Source organism: Xiphophorus maculatus, chromosome 23 (genome assembly GCF_002775205.1).
Source record: "Xiphophorus maculatus strain JP 163 A chromosome 23, X_maculatus-5.0-male, whole genome shotgun sequence".
NCBI lineage: Eukaryota > Metazoa > Chordata > Actinopteri > Cyprinodontiformes > Poeciliidae > Xiphophorus > Xiphophorus maculatus.
The window spans coordinates 10174313-10197590 of NC_036465.1; the positions used below are offsets into that span (position 1 = coordinate 10174313).

The following is a 23278-nucleotide window of genomic DNA, read 5'->3' on the forward strand; positions in this document are numbered from 1 at the left end:
TACATCCTCAAATGCACCCAAGGCTTGAAAATCTATGAAGAGACTGCCCTAGAGAGAAATGTGGATCTGAGAAAAGTAAGTAGTAAAAAAAAAAATTTTGCTTCAACTGTGACAAAACAATTATTTTGTCCACTACCCTCAAGTTTGATCCATGAGAGGCATAAGGGCATATGCCCTAATTCTCCTGTGGGCTGGTTTTAATGTCTTGGTGCAGAGTGGAAGTGCTGAGGGATCACAAAGGAGCTTATTACCCAGAGTGTTCATCCTAACAATGACACACCACAAAACACACATAAAACTTGAAACAAGCCACAGTAGCACTGCAATCCTACATTGTTACTGTGCTTTCTTAAGCATCCCAACATGTTTTCACAAATTCCCGGAAATGAATTGCATTAGAAAAGTATTTGTTCTCACATTCAAAACAACAAACCTAAATGTGTTGTGCTGTAATTTTATGTGACCGATCAAATCAAAGTAGCATAATTGTGAAGTGGAAAGAGACTGAGAACATGTTTTTCTAAATTTTGCATAAATAGGAATCTGAAAAGTGTGGTATGCTTTTATATCCAGCCCTCTTTATTTTAATATGTTTAAATAAACTAAGTGCCTCCAGAAGTTGGCTAATCAACTAACATAATCCATATGTGTGTAATTAGTTCTGTGAAGGCCTTACAGGTTTGTTAGAGAAGAAACAATGTCATGAAAACCAGGGATCACAGTAGAGAAGATTAAAGTTGGGTTTCAAAACAATATACCCGACTATGAACATCTACTGGAGACCCAGAGTGAAACAGGGTGGTGGCAGTATCTGGATGACGGGATGTTTTTCTTCTAGAGGGACAGGAAAGCTGGTCAAAAGTTGATGTGAAGATGAATGGTGCTAAATGCAGATCACATCTGTCAGAATTATCCCCAAACATACAACCAGAGCTAAAAAGTCACTGTTTTAGATAAAAACGCTGACATGTGTTGGAATGGCTAAGTCAGCGTATGTCCTGTCACCAAGCAACCATGATGGCATTAAACATGAACTGCTAAAAGTGGAGTTTGAAGACCTGGTGAGCTTTCTTATTATTTATTTAATCATTTTTAAATAATTTAATAAATTATATACATTTTCACATAACTATATAAAAAAAAATGTTAATGCAAATGACAAAAGTCTACCAACACAACTTCACCATTGTTTCAAGAACAAAAATCTCCTTTAGCAGCACACCCTACCCACTGAATCTTGGGATAGGGTGGACTTCTATGAATACACCAAACCCATCCTGCAAATTCTGGAAAAAGGAGGCCGCAATTTGCAGCAGCCTTCGAATTCCGACAACCTTTGTCAAGTCGCTGTGACGTAATCAGCATTCAAATGCTGCCTTCAAAGGACGCAGCTCCTGAATTTGAACACACTTTCTGTACCTCTAAAATCATAAAATCCAAATAACACAGCCTTCATTGACTGACAGAATGCTAAAAAGTTTAAGGGGTACAAAACATTTTGAAATTAAATAAGATTAAGAGCACATTTGATTCCTTTATAAAGGATTTAATTGCAAACACATACAAGAAGAATTTGAGGGAAAAAAATTTAATCTGGATTAGCTGTAGTTACAGGTCCCTTACAAAACACTACATTTTATATAATGATGAGACTGCACATATTTTATTGTTTCAATCATAGAGAAGTGGCACACGTCATGCATTCGTGGTTTAGAGAAAAGCTTTACCCTCACTAGGAGCTGATTGGAGCTATGCTGTTCCTAAGATGAACACCTTTGATTGAAGCCCACTTCTTCCACACAGTTTCCTCCTCAGTGCGATAAAAATACTGGACATTTTTAACAGCTGATTTACTGCTGTGCATTGTGATGAGAGGCTCAGAATTCAAGCTGTGCATATCTAGCTAAATCCTGTGACAAATCGCATAACTACGCACTACACAATTACCGAGACAGCACATTGAAAGTTATTTGGATGCAATTTAAATCTCTGCACTTTCATGAATGCAGTTCTGCTCTCAATGATTAACTTCAAAAACTCTATAAAGTATTCATTTGCATTTCCTTACCACTGACTGAGAGTTTATTCCTATATTTTGTCAGTATGCTTTGATGGCTATTCAGTAATGGCTTATGAGCTATTCCAGCATAGATATACACACCACAGAGGAGGGGGGAAAAACATTTTCTCGTGGTCATTAATGCACAGTTGGAGGTTTCGCTAATATGACAAGGGTCAGCCCTTCAATTGCAGACAGCGAGATACCCAAGGCTAAAACATGCAAGAACAATCAATAGTGAAATGTGGGTAAAGTTAATTAAATGTGTGTAAAACATAAAAGGAAAACTTAAAAAATATCTGAGATGACAAATGCATATCAAAGTTGGTGATTATTAGCATAAAATATAGAAAAACCTACCCACCAGCAATTTTCTGGGTACAACATCAAAGCAGGAGAGTTTTTAGTTTATAGGTAGAAGCAGGATTGGAATTGGAAGTACATAAGTAATAACCTTTTATTTTTCCCCCTTTTCGATTTCATTACCGTAATTATAACTCCCAACCCCAAGTGTCAAGACCTGTCAAATGTCAGACCAGCAAACATGCCTTTTGTGTCATCTGTCACTGAGCAAATTGAAGCTTGGGTGTAATGTCACGCTGCTGTGAGCACAAACATAGTAATTGAGAGGTGAAGTGAGTGACAGGGATGAGCGCCCGGGCAAGAAAACAGTGAACACAGGCCTGATGAAAACTCTGAGCTCTGATCGTATTTCTCTGGCCCTGGCGATGGAGAGCATTGTACGAGAAATACGGAAAAGGTAAGCACCACACACACACACACACACACACACACGTATACCCCAAGTCACTCAGATGCATTATAGACAATAGAGCACACAACCTATGAAATAAAGCTAGAGTAATTCAGCTTCTCACTTCAAAGAGATGGGGTGAAAGCTTTTCAGGTTTCAGTCCTGCAGCAGCCAAGGCCAGAAATGCACAAAAGTGACATCTAACCCCAGAGACAAGTGAGAAGTAAATCTGATATTTAGCGTTTTAAATCTGTGCAAATGAAAACCAGATTTAAAATGTCTTATAGTAAATCTGTCAACAAATGACATAAAAACTAAAAAAATCATGTTAAATCTAAATCCTTGTGCCAGCGCTCCTTTTGCTCCCAAGAACAATGGTTACACAAACATGTCAAATGATTGCATTTGGTGCTGTGAGTCATTACTGCTGTAAGAAAATGTGGGCCCTGCATGCAGTTTATTTGAAACTCTCAATGCAGAATGAGATTAGCAATCGCTTTCAGTCTTTGGAGAGTTGTTTTACTGCAGGGCTCATGCAAATATGCAACTGAGTTCACAAAGCTCTGCAGTTGTTGTAGGCTGCATATCACAACTTGTTGACTGTGTTCCAAAGCTCCTCTGGATATTCATATGAATGTGAATGCTTTTAAAGAGAATTCATACCTCTTAACTGTTCGGTTATATTTTGTTCAGTTACAAATTTGATGGATGTTATTGAACTTTTACAGCACACATCAACACAAAGCAGAGCACAGTTGCTAAGTGGAAGAAAAATGATTGATCATTCAATCATTTCAAGGATTTTTAAAAGTAAATAAATTTATATAAAAGACCACAACAGACGGTCTACGAAGAAAGTTGTGGAGAATTGTAAAGCAGCGTTAGTTTATAAAACAATATCCAAAACCTATTTATCTCAGATATTCTCCTTCTTGAACTGGTTTGTTTGAGAGCCAACTAGCAAGATGGAGGATTCTATGGTTTGTCAGACATGGTAAAATGCAATGAGGTGAATAAAAACAGATGAAGCTGAAGTTGCATCATTTCCCAGAGGTCCTATTTTTGGTTTGCCTATCACATAAAAAATACTTCCAATAAAATACACTGAAATTTGTTTCTGCAACTCAACAAAATGTGAAAAAGTTCAAGGGGCTGTAACACTTTAGCAAGGCAATGCATGTCAGACAACCCAAACGATAAAACCTGACTCAATTTTGGGGACATTACTGGTTGGAGTTCAAGCACTGAGACGAGGAAGCACAAAAGAGATGATGGTGAAAGCCTGAGGACAAGAGCTGACAGTAGCAACACTCAGGCTTCTACAGCTATGATGAAAGAAGAGAATGTGGATGGAAGCCTGAATGCCACACTCTGGAGGCAGCATTGTAGGGGCTGCACAATGGCAGACAAGTGAATGGATAGCTTCATGATATATAAAGGCACAGAAGATCCTCTTTTTATGTTGGACACAGACAGAACAACAGGGTCAAATGTAGAAGTGGGCAGGTGATTGTATTACAATCAGACAACGCGCATGTCAGTGATGCATCATTAAACATCCAACAAAACTATGACTATTTTAAAATGTGCATTTTAAAATGCACATTTCTAGGGTTGCATGTAGCAACCCTGGAATTGTCTTTAATGCATTAAAAACACATTTAGAAGTTAGAAAAGCATGTTTGCTTCCTTTCATGATTTAACAACTAAAAGAAAAAAAACTACTTTAAAAGCAATGAAATGGTTTGGATTTCAAATAAACCAACAAAGTATAATAAACAGTTTATAAAAGGGTTACAATTCAAGGTGGAAGTACAAAAACTGGACTTTCTGTACTTCCAAAAATTGTAAATCAAAAGTCTCCCCCATGAAGGACAATCATGCATTGTGGGCATAAAAGCAACTGATTATGTGATGGTCAAAGGTTAAAACATGACTCAGTCCAGTTGTACTTTGAATTAAAGAAAGTGTACAAGCTGTAAAAGGAGTCACTGGTGTCATTTCATTTTTTTGGACCAAGGACGTGACGCTGAAAGAGAAAGTCTTTGCCTTCTGACAGAAAGTTGTCAAAATGACTATTTGTAGCTGTACTAAAACAAAGAAATACATTTTATGAAGAGCTATTCAGGTTCCTGGAAGCATTCAGAGGTCAGGTATTGTTAAACATTGCTAGGCTGGTTTTGTTTAAATGTAGACACTGCTTAGCTGCACATTTTTTATGTGATGAATTTTTAAAAGTAATTTTGAATAACGAGAAAACGGGTCTCATCGAGGGGCCCCAGCAAGGATTGCTGACTGATAAGACCAAGAAGTATATTAAAAGCTCCACATTACCCATTCAGATAAATGTAGCCTATTTTATTAGTTTGTCTTTATGAGTTTGTGATAGCTTTAAGGTATTGTACTGCCTCTTAAGCAACAAATTACTTCTGTGATGAGAAATAAAACCTAAACCAGACATTTCTTGACCCTGGTCTAGCTAAATAAAACTTTTGAGCCACAAATATTACATGAACTTTTGAAAAAAGTGTTTCACAGACGGTATCAATTATTGACGTTTTTATTTTCTTGTTGTTGTTTTAAATATCTGAGTCACTGCCAAACTGGAGGCATGACTTTTCCTGTTTTGTCCACAATGTTCTCTCCACGTCGTTTATTTTTAAGCAGTTATGCAAAACATTGGCAAAACCTTAACCTGCTACTGAACAAGTTACTCAGCAGATTGTTCCTAGGTAACCTTGGAGTGAGTGAGTTGCTAGGTAACCAAAGTGTGGGTTAGTTGATGCCACCCACCTTGCTTAGCTGGCTGTGAGGTGTTGATTGGCTAAAGGCTTTCCTCTGCTTACATCCCCCATTATGCTGTGCATTTCTGGATCAGAGTTCAGTTACTGTTTAATTGTCGATCTCTTACATATAACAACAATATTTTCTAATAAATATCTATGGAAAATTTGCTTTAAATGAATGAAAATGATATAAAAGGGCAGAGAAGGGGAAAGTCATTCCAGTGTTCTGGAAAATGTGCAAAATACAAAGATACTTGTCAGAGGCTCTCAAAAACAGAGGAAAGCAAGGGCTTGACTTCACTTTTTTAGGGAAAAATGTTCACTAAAAGAGTTTCTCAGGGGAAAAAGATCATTTCAGACTATGCAACTATCTTGCCTGATTTAACATCAATCCATCCATTATCTTCCACTCAATCCAGGCTTAAGTTGTGGGGCAGCTCTAGACTTCCTCTAGTCACAAATTAAAAGGCATTTAACTCCTTCATGACACATGCATCAATCTCTGTTTTGGACAGCAAAAAAGAATGGAAAATACAATACTGCTTTCTGAAAAAAAGAACAGAGTTACTGCCCTGCCTCCTGAGGAATCTCCTGGCTTTTGATGTTTTGGTGAGGGGGTTGAAAAAAAATAACATGGACATTGCATGAATCTGTCTTGGCCTGTGCCATTTACCACACCGAGGACTACTGGGAAAACAGCCTGAGGGCGTACAACACCAACAGACTCCAGAAATTGATTAAGCCGCCTCAGACCTGGGTGGAGGCGAACCATCTGTATGCAGTGAAGGATATTTTCAAAACTTCTCTCTCCATCACTGACGATGTCTCCTGCCCACTAAACAGCATGCTGGCATGCCTGGAAACTCACACTGACTAATTTCCAAAACTGGAAACCATACAGGAAAATGGAATTAATTAGTTAATCTGTGTTCACGTGTTTAAGGACAATTATCTCAACTTGCATCACAATTTGATTTATATTTTTTAATGAACTCTTTAATCATCTGAGCTTTAGCCTTTGGGTAATATTTTCACTCTTAAACTTTATGTTAAATTTGACCTGCAAGTGGATTTAGTCTGACATATTTTGTTGGGGGTTTTTTCAAGGCCAAAATTTTTCCAGAAAAATAATGTCTTTATAAATGTAAAGTGCTATCAAAATATGCTTTATTTGCCAAGTTTATGTGCATAAATAAGGAATTTGACTTTAAACAGACATCTAATATAAATATACAAACTTTGAGGAGCATTAAAATAATACAACACTATGTATATATAAGTATATATGCACTGTTAATTTTCATGCTAAAATATAGTGCAAATATGCATATTTTGTTTTACAACACAGTAGCTAACTACTCTGGCTGTACGGTGTTCATTGTGTCAACTGGATTAACAGCCTGAGGGAGGAAACTGTCTCTGTGGCAGCTGGTTTTTGGATATGTGGGGTCTGCAGTGATATTATCTGCTGGTTAGGTACTACATAAATTATTACTCATCCATTAACCAGGCTACTGCATCCATCTTAGTTTGATAGTAAATAGAAAGCACAAACATCAACAACTTTTACTCACACACATAATAAGAAATCACAAAATTCAGGCATAATTTTTTTTCACAAAAAATTGACCTAAATCTTGCATGGTTATTTTGTTATTGAGCAAAAAAAACACAAAAAATATTTTTGTATTATACATATATATATATATATATATATATATATATATATATATATATATATTTGTGGTTTACATGAGCTTTTAACAAGACAATTTTGGCCTTCATGGCAATAAGTTTGGGCAGCTGCTTTAAGGTCATGGATTATATTCAAGATCTGAAAGTTTTCTGATCCTCTGTAATATTGATTTAAAATTAAATGGGTTAGGGTTGACTATGTAAATCTATTATTTTCAGAAATACACATCAATACTTTTCAGCATCAGTTTAATCTGACCTTGATTGATCATTAGGGAGACCTCTGGGCCATATTTTCACTTTTGCCTCTAAGCAGTCGGAAAATCTATGCCAACTCAAAAAGGTCAATCATATTCATATTAAAACTGTTTTACACACCAAATGTCCTCTGCAGTAAAACAAGAACATATGAATACTAAGAAATTAATACATCTTTTCTAAATGAACTTCTACATATTGTTTATATGAAACATTCTAAATTGGATTATTTTATTGAGTGAACTTAGGAGCTGTAATATCAAGATTAAATGAAGGAGAAGAAAGAAAACAAAGCTTACCATCATCTTCTCAAAGAGGTCAACTATTTCTTTTTCTGAGAGGTTCATGGATCTCTCGTCAAAGAAAGGCTGTGGCTGAGGGAGTTCGACTTGGGTAGAGATGGGATCAGTTGGGTGCTGAATAAGAGGCTTCTCCTTCTTTGTCCCAGTTTTCCTGAAACTTGTTATACGATCACGCTGAAAGAAAACGACATTCGAGAAATGAAAATATCGCAACAACAGTCTGTTTAATAGGAGAAAAAAATGGTCTAGGCCGCCAAGAATAAAAACTTCCAGTACTTTAGCAGGTTGGAAAATGTCCTGCTAGTAGGACTTAGTTGTACACAATTTACTGTAAACATTAAACACCCCTATTGCGAGGACAGCTAAAAGGTGTAGCTGCAAAGTGAGGGGAAAATCATAAGCTTTAAAACCTGACATAAAACAGTACAATTGAAACATTGAAAAGAAATGCAAAACAAGTTTCAAATATCATTGAACGTAATAAGATTCCATTAAACATCTTAGGACTTTACTTACCATCAGATCTGATATAATTACCTGTTTTGTTCTGATGCTATTTTAGTAAGTCAAGGACAAAATATCAAATACAATTTGTGTGCGATTAAAACATTCCTTATTAAATTCATCAGTTAATTAAATGAATAAATCAGGGAAAGTTTAGCTCTGAGTAGAAAACATACATGGGACACATGCAGGGAGGATGATCGTTAGGTTTACTTAGTAACGGATAAGTAGGGGTAGGGACTGTCATGCAAATGAGATGAGAATGAAATATGACTCAATGGATCAAATGTACTGCATGTGGACAGTATTTGTTAAAAACGGTGAAGGATAATAAATCAGCTTAATTCTAGCGACATCACTGTAAGAAATCAAGGAGGTTTCTGACTGTGTTCTGTTTCCTCACCACTGGTAAACATTTGAACGTGAGCCTCAATATGCCTCACTATGGTGCCAAGTTTTGTCTTATTGCTACAGGTTTTTTCCAGTGAGCTTTTTTCCCCCACTTCCTCTTCACTGAGCATGGTGGCAGATAAACTTTATTTGCTTGCGCTCCAATTATATTAAAGATTTTATGTATTAATTGTGGTAATGATGACGATTCAAAATACTAGTCTGCAATCCCTTTTTTGAAACTCCAGAGTGAGTGGTAAATGTTTGATTGAAGTTAGATTTGCACATTCAGTTTTAAAGCCATAAACATAATTTTTCCCATAGCCGTACTTAACAGGATATAATTAGCAACTGCATTTTTGTTTCTTTATGTTCTTTTTTAATTAATTAAATCACTAGTAAATTGATCCTAGTTTGACTCAAAATAATTCTTAAAATCATAGTATTTACAAATTTCTAGAATGCATTTGTCCATTTTTAATAGTTGATCCTGAGAAATATAAAGAAATCCATCCTTTAAGGTAATTTATTGGGAAAAAGAAATCCTTCTTCAGTCTAATAATGGATAAGACTAATCAGTATAGTTTATGCACACTAACCTCACTTGAATGGCATATTTCCTTACAGTTTATTTTCCACATTGAAGAAAATAAAAAAGCTTGTTAGCCAGGTCATATTCATAGCCAAAGAATTTTATACTCTAGGTTGACAAAAACTTGGAAGAGATATTATTCTTTTTTTATAAAGTAAAGTATAAATAAAGTATTCAAATCAAAGTTATAATTTTTCTATTATTTTGTGTGTGGGATTATACTAATGCAACAAATTAAATTAGTTTTAAGCCTTTTTACAAATGTTTTTTTCACAGATGTCAATAATTAAGAGTATTTTAACAACTGAACACTGCAGTTTGCAGTATTAAATTAGTCCTTAAAATGATCTTGGTAATGTAGTATGAAAATAATACAGTTACAAGGAAATAAACTAGCAGCTGTTTAATAGTAAAAGGCCTTTACCATTTTAGTTGGAGTTGGGCACATTTGATCCATCCACAGGTGTATATTAAATTCATGCAACCATGGAAAAACAAGTGAAAAATGTGTGAAACAAAGCTAGTCACAGCAAAATGAAACCAAGCACCTTACCATATCATCAGCCAGTGTTTTTATGTGTATGTTCTGTTGGAGGGAGGGCACAGTATGAAAAACCATATCTAACAGAAAATAAAAACACCGCCAAACCCACAGAACATGTTCCACCTTAGGTTGTCTTCACATGTACAGTTTTTTTTCAGAATTTATCCCATGAAGCACAAATGCTAAATGTCTTAGACTCACAGCAAGGAGAAGTGCCTCTTTTTATGTTTTAGACATGTGAGCAAATCCTGAGTACTGTACATGTGAATTAGACACCTAATAATGATCTGTGTATCATTTCTGCTTTCCATTTTTAATTGACAACCAAAATAAAAAAAATAAAAAATTTTGTCATTTGGGGGAAGAAAGGAAAAAAAAAGAAAGAGGAAAAACAAAATTGAATGAATTCAGAAATTTCCTGAACACTAGATGAACATCCTATCATGCTCAGAAATTAGCATCAGAAGATTGTGAGTTCTGGGTGAAATATGGTGAAAAAGACATTTGTCAAATGTGGAATTTTGTCAAATGTTTTTTCTGGATTAATATACAAGTGAATTTATATACTGATTTCCACAATTAGAGATCATTTAAGCTGCTTTTTATTTATTCACCTACATAATGCTTAAAGTTGTACATTCAAAGCACTTTTGCCTTAATGTATTTTTGTGAAAGATATGGTACGTAGACTTTGAACTTCTATTTCAATGCTTTGGGAGCCAAAGTATTTAATGTTTGCTCTATTTCATGTCAAAAATGTAACATAACACCTGATGTCAATGATAACACACATTTTTTCACAAAGCGCAATTTCCAGGTTTTGGAAAAACAAGTATTGGCCTATTGAAATAAAATTTGTTCCTGCAACCCGTTTTTCATTTTATATATTTTAAGCCAAAACTAAAATTTAAAAGATGAAAAACAAGATCTTTTTTGTTTTTTGGGGGTGATTCTTGTATCTGATTTAAAAAACCCTTTGTTGATGTTTGGTTGTCAACTGAAAAAGAAAAGAATGAATGATTTACAGATTCTTAATGATCCTAAATAATAAAGTGAATTAAAAAGTAATGTGTATGATCCCCAGGAATAAACAATTGAGACATAAGACCCACATGTAGACATGGGCCAGTTATCAAAGCAAACCAATGCTTTTAGCATGATGCCTGAGAATGTACCAGACAACAATTGTTTTTTCTAGCTATGTGGACCAGACTACTTACCAGTGTTTTTATAGTCTACCAGACCAGACTACTTTTCTTTATTCAAAGAAAAGTAGCTTGATCATGTTTTAAATAAATTTTCTGGTTTAATGTTGTTAAATTCTGGTATTTCCATCATCAAAATCTCATAATGGCCCATGCCTACATACAAATATAAATGAATAAAAGAAAAACCACCTGACAGCCAACACTCAGATTGGTTTTTCCACTTAAAACATGCAAGTTAGTTTTGCTTAAATGAAGATGTGTGTGAAACAAATAAGAAAAAAAGCAGCACACACTGCCAAGGCACATAGATGAATTTCTTTGCAGTGGCACTGGTTCTGAAGAGCATCTTTTGTGGTGACAGGGACCGAAAAGATTTACACCAAAACTTCAGCTGGAACAGATGTTTATTTTCTCCTCAAACACAATAAGAAAGCGCGCTGCCACAGGGTTGTGGCTCAGCAAGGGACGGCCGTTTGAAACACACCTCAAATGGGAATCGGTAACAACTCTGCCATATGTTGTGGTGCTAGGCTGTAAAGTACTAATGAGTCGGGAGATGTGGGGCTGTGATGGTCATAAAGCCTGCCTCCAGCCGTGGATTTCTCCACTATTCTAATCAGGAAAATACAGATACTGGGGCGAGGAAACAAATTGGCTTTAACCTGCACCTCCCTCTGCGAGTCTCCATCAGCTGTCGCTCTGGGCAACTCCGTGCAGACACACAAAGTGCCATATCTGTCACCAGCTTTGTCTGCAACAGCTGATCAACAGTTGGAAGATGAAGCTATTAAACACAACAAAACGTGTCAATCTTCTGCAGGTTTTAGACATTCCCTGAAGTTTTATTCCACTTCCAGATATCAGACATGTTGTCTTCCCCATGCATCATATCCAGATGATTCCTTTTTCCCTGTGGGAGCCAGGTAACCACCTGGGCCTCACTAATCCAGACAAACATCAGTTCCACCAAGGCACAATTAGATGCATTTAATAAAGCTGCATCACTACTCACAACAGCAACCTGACCTGAGCGACAACTTTTCCCATTACTAACTCAGAGCGTATGTGTCATTAAGCCCAGCATTCTCTGGCTGTCGCAAACTGCGTGAAACAATAGCTAATTTACAGATAGAGTACTTAAACATTTTCTAATCAATTTAACAACAATCAAACCACTGTTTGGTTAATTGCCTTGACTTGAGGGCCTTTCCTTGCCCATTATCTTGGCAGCATCGCAACATTGCAATTAAACACCTAACAATTAAGCTTCCATGTCCTCTGGGCTTTGCGTGCTTATTAAAGTAAACTTTTTCATTGTAATAAATGTTTATTACCAAACACATATTTCCACTAAATAATCTAATCAAATTAGCTCTGGGTCCCTCCTTAATCAAATCTGATCATAGGTCCATGCAGATCCTCAAAAATGAAAACACAAAGCAATATCCCACAACTTGAAAGGCAATTTGGGGCAAACAAAACTGTACCAGTATGCATATTTCACAAAACAACTTCTAATATCGCCATAGCAAACTGCGGTTGAATATGAACCATATCGTTGAATAGCTCCATTTTATTGGAAACTCATACCAGGTGGCGCATGTAATAACCTGACTTCTGAGACGGAGAGAAGATAAATGCTGCTTCAGAGTGACTATAACTCCACCGCTTTTAAAAAGCAGAGCTGCCTGCACTCAGCTAATTTAACTTGAGCATCTGTATAGTGTATTTAACTCACTCACTGGAACTATCACCATAAAAATCAGAGACCACGATGCCTTTGTAAAACAACTTGAAGGAAATTAGATCTTACTTTAATTAGTTACAGCCATATGAAGGAATTGTCTAGAAATAAAAGTTGCTCCATTACAGATTTATCCTGTTTTTATTTTTATTGTCACCATTAAATATTCCAGATCAAACCATTTTTTTTATTACAAGATAGCCAGACTAAATACAAAATGCACACACATATTAAAGAGAAAAACGCTATTCAAGCCAATCTGGCCGAAGTAAAACAGTAACTGTCCCCCTAAACCTAATAACTGGTTGTGGCACCCTTTGCAGCAACAAATCGAACATCGCTGGGGAGAAAGTCCTTTAAAAAGTCACGATTCACACATAGTGTGTTTTTTTAGCAGGAACAGTCTGCTTAAAGTCATAACACAGCATATCAATCCGGACTTTGACTAGGTCACTAGATAGCATGCATTCTTTTCTCTTTATTCTTCTTTTATCCCAACTTGTGGATAACAACTCTCACTGTAGTGTCCCAAATGTATTAATTTCAAATCACCATGTTGCTTTTTGATAGAATTTAGCCAACTTCATGCTGTCAAACGGGTTCTATTTTAAGTTTTTTATTTTGTTGGTCTGGCAGAAATCAGGTCTGGATATGGTCAGTGGAAATGAGAAGAACATTTAAAAATGCAGTCGATCATAGTCATTTTGTAATGAAACAATTTCTTTAACACATAGGACCTGGTTGGTCTAGCTAACTTTTTGCCCCTAAAACAAAATCATGAAAGACTTTTTTTTTCTACCAACTCTGGTTGTCTTGTCCAATATTAAAGTTTGTTTAATGTTCTGAAATATTTGCGTGTGACAAAAAACTAAAGAAAACTGCAGTGGGTGGCATATTTTACAGCACTGTAACAAGTGTTGACAGAGAGGAGTCTAATGCAACCACAGCTGTCAGGTTTTGCCAATCACTACACAGTTAAAACATCAACTTTATTCACAGACTGAACATTATAATTTCACAACACATTTCCTGAGAATCTGCTAATTTCACCTCAGCAACACAAATGGAGTACATCTCAAAATTGTAAACCATAAACAAGAAGTTCATAAATTACTATTTAAGAAGTCTCAGACTTAATTTGCTCAGTATTTAACCAAAAGAGCACCTACTGCAGGTGTTTATGAAAAAAAGGCACGTTGCATCAATTTATTTACTATAATTTATCCAAAATTACTATATTGATTCCATTAAGTGTAGAAGAAACATGAAGCTTTCATTTAACTAAATACACCAAAGGTCAATCTAGTTCAGGAATTAGATGGTTTCTTTTTCCAATTACCCAAATTATCTTTGTGTAATCAATTAATATGAACAGTAATCCTTCTAATATGAGCAATTTGAGGGAGTGGCATCAAGCTGCACAGAATTCCCTCTGTGTAACCAAATCAGATCAGAATAAACTCATTAAAATATCTAATAACTGTTGTCAACATGTAATTACAGCCTCCAAATGTGCTCCACATGTGAACAAACATCTTCCGACATTTTGGGCATGAATACAGACAACTGTAAGTGCCAAACTGAGTCTTTCTGGTTTGCACTTTTTACACTGTCAGACCCTGATTCAACCTGTTGGGTTGGAATTAGAGCTGTCCATTAAACATTCACTCTTATTAGCCGTTTGGAAAAGCAAATTAGAAAGGAGTTAGTCTTCAGACTTTAAATGAACATGTCAAACACAGTTTCTTATCATTTGGTGTATTTAGGTCTTCAAAAGAACTGAAGAAAGATGTGACAGACTAACTTGGAGATCCGCTTTTTATCCCCGATACCCAATGAAAAAGAATTTACTTAATCTACAGTCAGGAAATGTGATACAGTAAGTCCAATAAATATCTTCAAGCATCACCTGGTTTCTTTTGCCATTGTATACTAAAGTCTGTGGAAAATAACAACATTAAATTAAACACCATATCTTCACATTTGTGTGATTGTGTTTATCTTCTAATTCATCTAATCAATGCACAATTTACAGAAATAATTCAATGTGCAAAGGTTAAGTTCATGGACATAAAATAAAAATGCAAAGCATGATTTTGTCTACAGTTTGCTTCTTTGCCAATTCGTACTGTATGAAATTGCATTTAATCTGACAGCTGTACAATTACAATTTGTTGCATTTTACTTTCAATGTGATCCTCATTTGGATCAGCCAATTCTGAAAAAATAATCTAACCAAAGAAAGAGACCGTCTAGTGGTTATTGTATATTAGTCTTTCAAAATATGCATAGAGTTTAGCTTTTCTTGGGCAGCTCTGGTCCCTAGCCCTCACAAATACCAGCAGTTCGATCTACAGGAAATAAAACATCACAAAATCAGATAATATTGTCTAAAACTTTGTAGACATCAGTAAATTACTAACAAAAATGCCCTACAGTTTTTATTACCAGCTAATACTTTAAAAAGTTACGGGTCGTTGAGTCTTGTTCAGAAAAGACACAGACATTGTTTACGGCTTCTTAAAATGGAAACTTCTGAAAAGAGGAAGTATATAGAAGCCACAGCAGCTAAAATCTGAATGACTTCACACTGGATGACCCAACCATGTGACTGCATGAGAAACGGGAAAGCACAGAACTGCCTTCGGGTCATCTCTGTTTTTGATGAAAGAAGCGTCCTAATGGTGCGTTACTCTCAGTAGAACCGATATGGAGCCATTAAATACAGCAGAGATTTCAAAAAGTCTTTCTAAACTGGCCAACATTAAACACAGAGTGATTTGCACTTTACAGATTGATAAAACTAATATATTGCCAATTAATTTTTACAAATTACTGACAAGTAAAACCCTACAAACTGACTGAACGGTTCCTGTGATATACCTACCTTACAACGGGTTCAGTCAAGGAGGTTCTAAAGATTATCCCAGGTATTTGAGATACATGTGACATTACCAATGAAAGTTAACATTCTAGTAAAGTTTATTGCTAAATAAGATTTTAAAACATGGTTACTTATTAAAGATCTGTGACAAATTTTTAAAGATTGAGGTGTTGGTTTTAAAGGGTTCTTGAAGAACAAGAGCCGGAGAGGTTTTATGATACTTAACTAGATACTTAACTCAAATGGCGTATTTAAAATGTATAAAGGTGGAAAATGTCTAAAGGCACGGCAGTGGGTTTCCTCTGCATAGCCCAGGGCACTCTTGTAAAGAAGATTTTTAATCTCAGTGAGAGATCCTGGGTAAATAAATAAAATAATCATATTTAAAACTTTTAATAGTTTTCATTATCTCAAAAAAAAATAGGAATATCAAAAAGTTGATTTCAGGAATTCAATTCAAAGATTCAGATTCAATGATGATAGCAAAACCCTCATTACTCTATTGAGTGTCTTAGTCTTTCTTTAGTCAGCAATGCCATGGCTCTCCAAAACATCACTGGTTGTGGAAGCCTCACAACAGGCTTCATAAAGCTTTACTTCTGAGACACTTCACTCTTCCCAAAGAGTCTAGAAACTCTGTGATCTTGATACTCATATGAAATGCAATCATTGCTTTCATATAAATTCCAAAAAGAGGACTTTGGACCACAGAGCAACAGTCCACTCCTATTTCTTGTAGCTAAGACACTTCTGATGCTGTCTCTGGGTTAGCAGAAGCCTGACATGAGGAATGTAACAGCTGCACCCCTTGTGCTGGATACGTCTGGGTGAGGACACCGACTCCAGCTGCAGTTTCTCTGAGATTTTCATGGCTATATATTTTGTTGCTTACCCTTCTTGACTGACCAGCAGACAACTGTAAAGCCAGAAGTCTACCCCTTGATTTATAGGCCCTAGCATAATTTCTCTGTAATAAAAAAATTCATTTTTATTGCTTTGGGAGACTGTATTTGAGTCGTTATGATCTGTCATAATCATTAGGATAAACAGAAATAAATGCTTTAACTATATCGCGCTGCGTGTTCAAATTGAATAACTGAAAAGAAGTCGCTTCTTGATTATGTTGTAATTTACTGAGAAGCAACTGTATCAGTCTATAATCATGTCACACTGTGTGACTCAAACCTGCAATTTAAAAACTAGGGTGAAAAACAGACTCACAACTATCAAGAAAGCTGGTTTTGACCATAGATTTTTAAGTAAAGCTTGTGACTATTAAAAAACATAATTATTTTGGGAGTGGAAAAATGTCCCCTGCAGCACTATTTTGATATAAGTGACAGATGGGAAAACACGTTCATCCTGGTGAGCATCTAACTACAGCAACTTCAGTCATCCTTCAGTCATTAATCATCAAACCGTTCAGTGCAACTATAGCCATAATAAAAGCATGATTCACTTCCTGCAACATAAAAACAAACATTTCTGTTCTGATGTACAGCCATTATCTTCAGTAGATTATTAAATATCCTTTTTATCTTATGTCCCACCCAGTGATCTATACAAACTACGCTTATTCCAGAGTTACATCCAACCAATGAATTTGAGGGTTTCCTCTGCTGTGCTACTGAAGCATTCTGAGCCACTTCCTGTCTCCCACTTCCTGAATGCCATTACAGCATTGAAATGTGGTCAACTTCCTGCTGGTTTTCACACGTCGGCCCAACACTATTGTCTTTGTGTTTACAAACCAGCACAAAATAAAGGACAAAACTGCTACACGGAAAGCTTGACTGCATCACAAGACCAGCCAAACAGGACTGAGGCAAGAAAGAGCAGCATGAAATCTACAACAAGTTGACAACTTGTGCTACCCGCATGTTAGCAAAACTTAAAATAATTCCCTTAGGCTTCTCTGGAAGTCATAAATCAAAGTGCTAAAAATCTTCAAATGCCACATGAACATGATTCACAATGTGATACTGTCAAAACTGTCCCAAGCTAAAGATAACGCCCTGCCTTGTTCACTTTATTCCAACTTAAAAATGGCAGTTTCATATTTTTGATTTTATCTCAACTCTTTGCAAATCTTTGCTTGATGAAAGATGTTTGAGTAGGTCTTAAAAGAGTAATTTATTTAACTTTCTGTTCTTCAAAACTGGAACTATAATTTCTAACATATTTGATAAATCCGATAAAGCTGCTGAACTGAGCAGAACATTCCCAGAGTTTAATGCGTTTAACTTAAATTGCTGCACAAAACTGAACTATTGCAATACTTGCCAATAATATCATTAATAGCTTAATCTAAATATATAATTTAAAGGTTCTCTGTGGCACACATGGATTTCCAGCTCCCCCACAGAGCAATGACAAAGACCTATGTTTAGCTTTTGCGCTGCAAGACGTGTATTTTGGCTTAGTTTACAGATTTCTTTTGTTTTTATTTTACAGAATGTGTTTTTTAAAGAGCATACTGTATATTTTTATACCATTGAACCAGAAAAGGTCTTTCATTGAAAGAATGAAATGTGAAATGCAATAATCTTTTCATTTTCAGTGGGTTTTAACAAAATAAAAAACAAACAAGAACAGATCATTTGAAAAAAAAAAAAGTTATTTCTTTTTATTATTATTTGATGTGTGGTTGCTTATTGGGCATTCCATCAGAAACACTTTATTCAACTCAGATTATGTGGTGTAAACATTATTTTTAAGGGAAAATTCAACCCAAAACTGAAGAAAGAAAACATAACAGATCATCCTTCTGCTTGATGTCTAGCTATAGATGTTTTTTGAGTCTTTTAACCTTCCTCCCAACCATAACGTCCAGCATTAAGCCTGTTAAAAAGAAGTAAGAATTGCACAATCATGTGCTTCCTATAACTGGTGCCAGTTTGTTAGGTCTCCAAGCAACAGAACTAAACTTCTTTTTTCTTCTTCTTCTTTTTACATATTTCTCAAGTTCAGACATGGAAACTGATAACTGTGGTGAGCTCTGAAATTTAACACCAATTGTTTATCACTGCCATAAAAAAATAAAAGATTTGCTGTATCAATTCCTGCTTGTCCCATCTGGTCAATGCAAATGATTTTTTTTTTGTTTGTTTGTATTGAAAGCATGTTATATTTTATTTTTATTTTGTCTACAATTACTACTCAGTGGTGGTTGTTGTGTGTCTTGTCTCTATGCTGTAACTGCGAAATAATTTCCCTGCTGGGATGAATAAAGTAATTCTATTCTATTCTATTGTTTATTTGTTATTACTCTGCTTGAATTTCTTGCCAGATTTATTTGGAAATCAGATTGTAATAAAGCCTGAACCTTACTTCTCTGTTTTATTTCATTTTGGTAAATGTGATCAAATCTAAATAGCTGCTTAAAGAAGACATACAGCCATACAAGCAGAACATATCAGGGGTTTTTTTGTAATCAGTGTACTTTGATTGGATTATAATAATGACAATAATGTGCCCTTTGACATATATGTTCTACTAGACTATAAAATTACTAATACTAAAGCAGGAGTTCAAACAATTTCAAATACCTAAAACAAATCTTTCATATGTAGTAACTTTCTTTTCTCAGACGCCTACTGAAACTTTCTGTTCCAGCATTCCGTAGCTGCTCCTCAGAGCCCACTGCCTGCATGTTTTAATGCCGACCTGCTTCATCACACCTGATATTAGCTGATGGTTAATTAGCAGCTTTCTGCTGAACTTGATATCATGCTGAGGAACTGATTCAATCACTGAAGTCAGCTGCGTTGGAGCAGAGACACATCTGAATCAAGCAGGGCAGAGGGGTCCAGGGCACAGAAGTTAAAAAACACAAGCATCAAGTTTACTGAAGCACTTTTGTTCACAACTTATCTCTAATAAAAACACAAAACTGTTATATCACTACTCCTGACGACACAGCTTTGTCAATACAGCTTGCATTTCTGTAACAAATCTCCTATTTGCCTTTTTGTTCCTCAAATAGTGAGACGTGTTTTTGCTCTGCTTTTATGGATCTTACTCATCTCCCAAAGTTAAATTTCTGCAGCCACATCCCCCCAGCACGTTTTTCCAGTCGTGCTGGAGGGATTTGAAGGCATTCTAGCAGAAACCCGCATATGCTTTTCTGGAGTTCTAGATGTAGCTTGATTAGCCATCAGTTTGCTTGCGAGCAGCAATGCTTTCTTATTTTTTCACATTTAGAATGTTAAATTGAGTCCAGAGTTACAAACAAGTATGATCTGACTTTGAATAAAGTTTAGAATATGTGTAGGTTCAGCAACAGAGAACTAAAGACATTTTTAAACCAATCGGATGAAACCGTAGGATTCTCATTTGAACATTCCTTAAATACTCTCAATATTATAAGAAGTTAATTTATGGAAGAGGATTACGGCCACTGAAACAAAAATAAACCACAAAAAAAAAAAAAAATCACTTAAATCCAACAAGTTCCTCAGAAAGTTAGTCCACCTGCTCAACTCACATTGCTGTCAATAAAGTTGGCTGCTCCTTTGTGCCAATCTGCATGAATGTCAAAAAAAAAGCCAGAACTGAGAAAACATTTCAGATTTGTGGGAACAAATTCCAAATTCTAAAAAAATCATGTCAGAATTCTGAAGAAAAAAACGTCTGAATTCCCAGACTGAAGTTAGAACTCAAAAAAACATCAGGACTCTCCAAATTCTGGGAAAAACACCTCAGAATTCTGGCTTCATCTCAGAATTTTTATAAATAGTTTTTAGTTTCCGTAGTCCTTGTCCTATGGTTAAAAAAAATAATGAAAATGTGCGCATGTCATTAAATTTCACTGCAAAGTAATTTAATCTTGGATCTCACATCAACAGGTTGTTCAATTTTGATAAGCATGACTCCAAAAAGCACCACTGGCCAAGTATCCCATTAATTCTCAACATATTTAAACTTTATTCAAAAGCCCTACAGAAGAAAATACTGACTAATCAGTGTTGAAGAGATACACATTGTTGAAATATGTACTTGTCACAGATGGCCGCTACAAACTATCCACAAACAGACACAGCTATCAGTTTTACCGCAAGGCTTGTAACATGATAGAGTATGTCAGGAATTTCTCAGTTGTGTTTGCACCTCTTACTAGTCAGCATGCTCTGCCAAATGGAAAGCTCCACATGATTCATCATGAACAAATTAATCACATGGCTAATTTGCACATCAAAAACATTGCTTTAAAGTGCAATTCTGCATTTCTTATGTAGAAACCTGCAATGGCTTGCAAAAATAGTCATAACCTAAGCTTTTCCATATTTTGTCACATTATAGCTGCAAACCTTTGCAGCACAGATGCAAAAGTTTGGCTGGTTTGTTTATCTGTTAAGTTTGTATGTTAGTTTACTAACCATTGTGTGTCAGCCGTGGTCTGATCAGCCACTGTTTAAGTTTCCCTCATATTTTGTTCATCAGTTCAGTTTGTGCTTGACTTTTGTGTGTTACAACACAAGTTCAAGTCTGTTATGTTGACTTTTGGGCCCCATATACAGTATATACATATATATATATATATGTATATATATATATATATATATTTTATTTTACATTTTTTTGCAAATAAATTGGGAATTAGTTCTGAAAGTTTTCAGTGTCTCTTCTCTCCGGCTGGTCTGTGCAAATCCCTGACACACCTACAGACTGAAAATTCCCCAAGTCTTCTACGTAAAATAGCTGGAGTTTGGTAAGATTGGATGGAGAATGAGTAAATGTGAAATTTAAAGACTGGACTTGAAAATAACTATTTACAATCCAGATGACTTCTGAAGCTAGTTGCACTGAGCATCAAAGTTGATCGATCACATAAGATTAAAATCAGATACATTGAAGTTAGTTCTATTGTTACAAAATATGGGAAGGTTTAAGGAACTTTTACTGTGTACAATCTGAAATACACAACTGCATGCAAAACAGGTTCATTTTATTTATGTAAAAACTGAGATTTAATAAACGTCTTAAAGTGTGTTCACATAAATGATATTTATCAGTTTAATTAATAAATGATTTGTTGGCATATAAATGCATTTTTATAAGAGAGCATCTCTGAATATACTAATGCTCTTTATATTAACACAGAAAATTTATTCATGCCTAAGCAGAGACAGAAGTTGTGAGATTTGAGACCAGATTTGACAAGCTGTGAAAAGTCATCGTCATTGTTTTATCTAAGCTATCTAAAACTCATAAGACTGGCTCCAATGCCTGTTTTCTTCACTGATGTTGTAGGTTAAAGGTATGCATGATCCAACAAAAAATATACAGCCCAATTGTTTGTTTTTTTTTAAGAGAGTGGGACGTATCCCTTTCTCAATTTGCACTCTGAGGTCATCTTTTACTCTGGTATGCACAGAGGACATATTTCTCCCTTCTTGCCAAACAAGCACAACTAAATTCCTTTTAAAGATCTCATTCCATTTTCCTGCTCCAATGAATGGCACGGTACCATGTTATCACTTCAATAACAGTATGGAAACAAACAGCTTCAGAAAACTGGCAGGTTTTGCAGTGAGTTTCTCTCAAAACACTGAAGAGTTATGTGATTGTCCTTGGCAGAGTCTCTGCAACATGGGGCCTCATAATCCAAATGATGTAATCCTGCACAGAAACCTGTTGAATAAACACTCAGTTCTCAGAGCTTCTCCCTTAAACCCAACTTTAACTTTGCTTTAGGCAGAAATGAGTGTGTGATGATGGACATTAGCCTATTCTTGAATCTACATGACATTTTAAGTATTTAACCCCAAATCTTTTGGTAACATCTTGAGTTATTTTATCAGACTAAACTACTTACCTGTGTTACTACATGTGAAACCATTCAAATCTGTTACATTTAAATGTTTGTTTCATGAGTTTTACATGTTTACAACCAAACTATGGTGCAAAAAATAGGTGACTTGTCGTGGGAATAAACAGAAGAGATCAAATCAAGGCCCCTCCCAAAGACAAATAATCACTTCCTCCCTTGATTCAGAGCTCTGTTGAGATTTCTGCAAACAGCTATACTTTAGACTGGAGGAAGATTGAGCAACAGGGAACATGCTTGGCCATGAGACTGCCTTCAGAAACCAAAACTGCTCGTCTTACACAAGCTCCTCAGACATGATATTAGGTGGTGAAGTCATCACAGTTTCCTGAAGCACCACCCTAGCTCTGGGAGAATATGCAACTACAGTCCAGTCTGGGATTTCCTGTCTGGCACGTCTTATCGCCAAACTTTGTCTCGACTTTGCGCCTGCAAACCATTTACTGCAAGCTGAAAACACCACATTAAAGGAGTAGAAGTTAACAGTCAAGATGTTCATAAATTTCCAGACTGAGTCATGTGGTAGCGCTGCCCTTTTCACTGTGGTCTTATCACACATATGATGTGATCCATTTACAAATGGGTACTCTGAGTGTTTTCACACATGATGCATAAATGCATCTCCACAAGAATCCTGGCCACTTTTAATCAGTTAGTCGCTCTACAAGCCTGTTCAGACCTTGCACTGACATGAATCCTGGATGATTCTAGTACAAGTAGACAGATTTC

The 23278-nt window shown here is 35.8% G+C and overlaps 1 protein-coding gene across 4 annotated transcripts in view; it reads right to left on the reverse strand.

Annotated features, from left to right (window-relative positions):
- The window catches only part of diaph2 (diaphanous related formin 2), a 454593-nt gene that overhangs the window by 426601 nt on the left and 4714 nt on the right, over window positions 1–23278 (reverse strand). For all 4 annotated transcript variants that reach the window (XM_023328256.1, XM_023328254.1, XM_023328253.1 and 1 more), the window contains exons 3-4: window positions 9894–9926; window positions 7852–8028 (exon numbers count right to left, since the gene is read on the reverse strand). In XM_023328256.1, the coding sequence (XP_023184024.1) occupies window positions 7852–8028; window positions 9894–9926 (210 nt within the window). The remainder of the gene's footprint in view (window positions 1–7851; window positions 8029–9893; window positions 9927–23278) is intronic.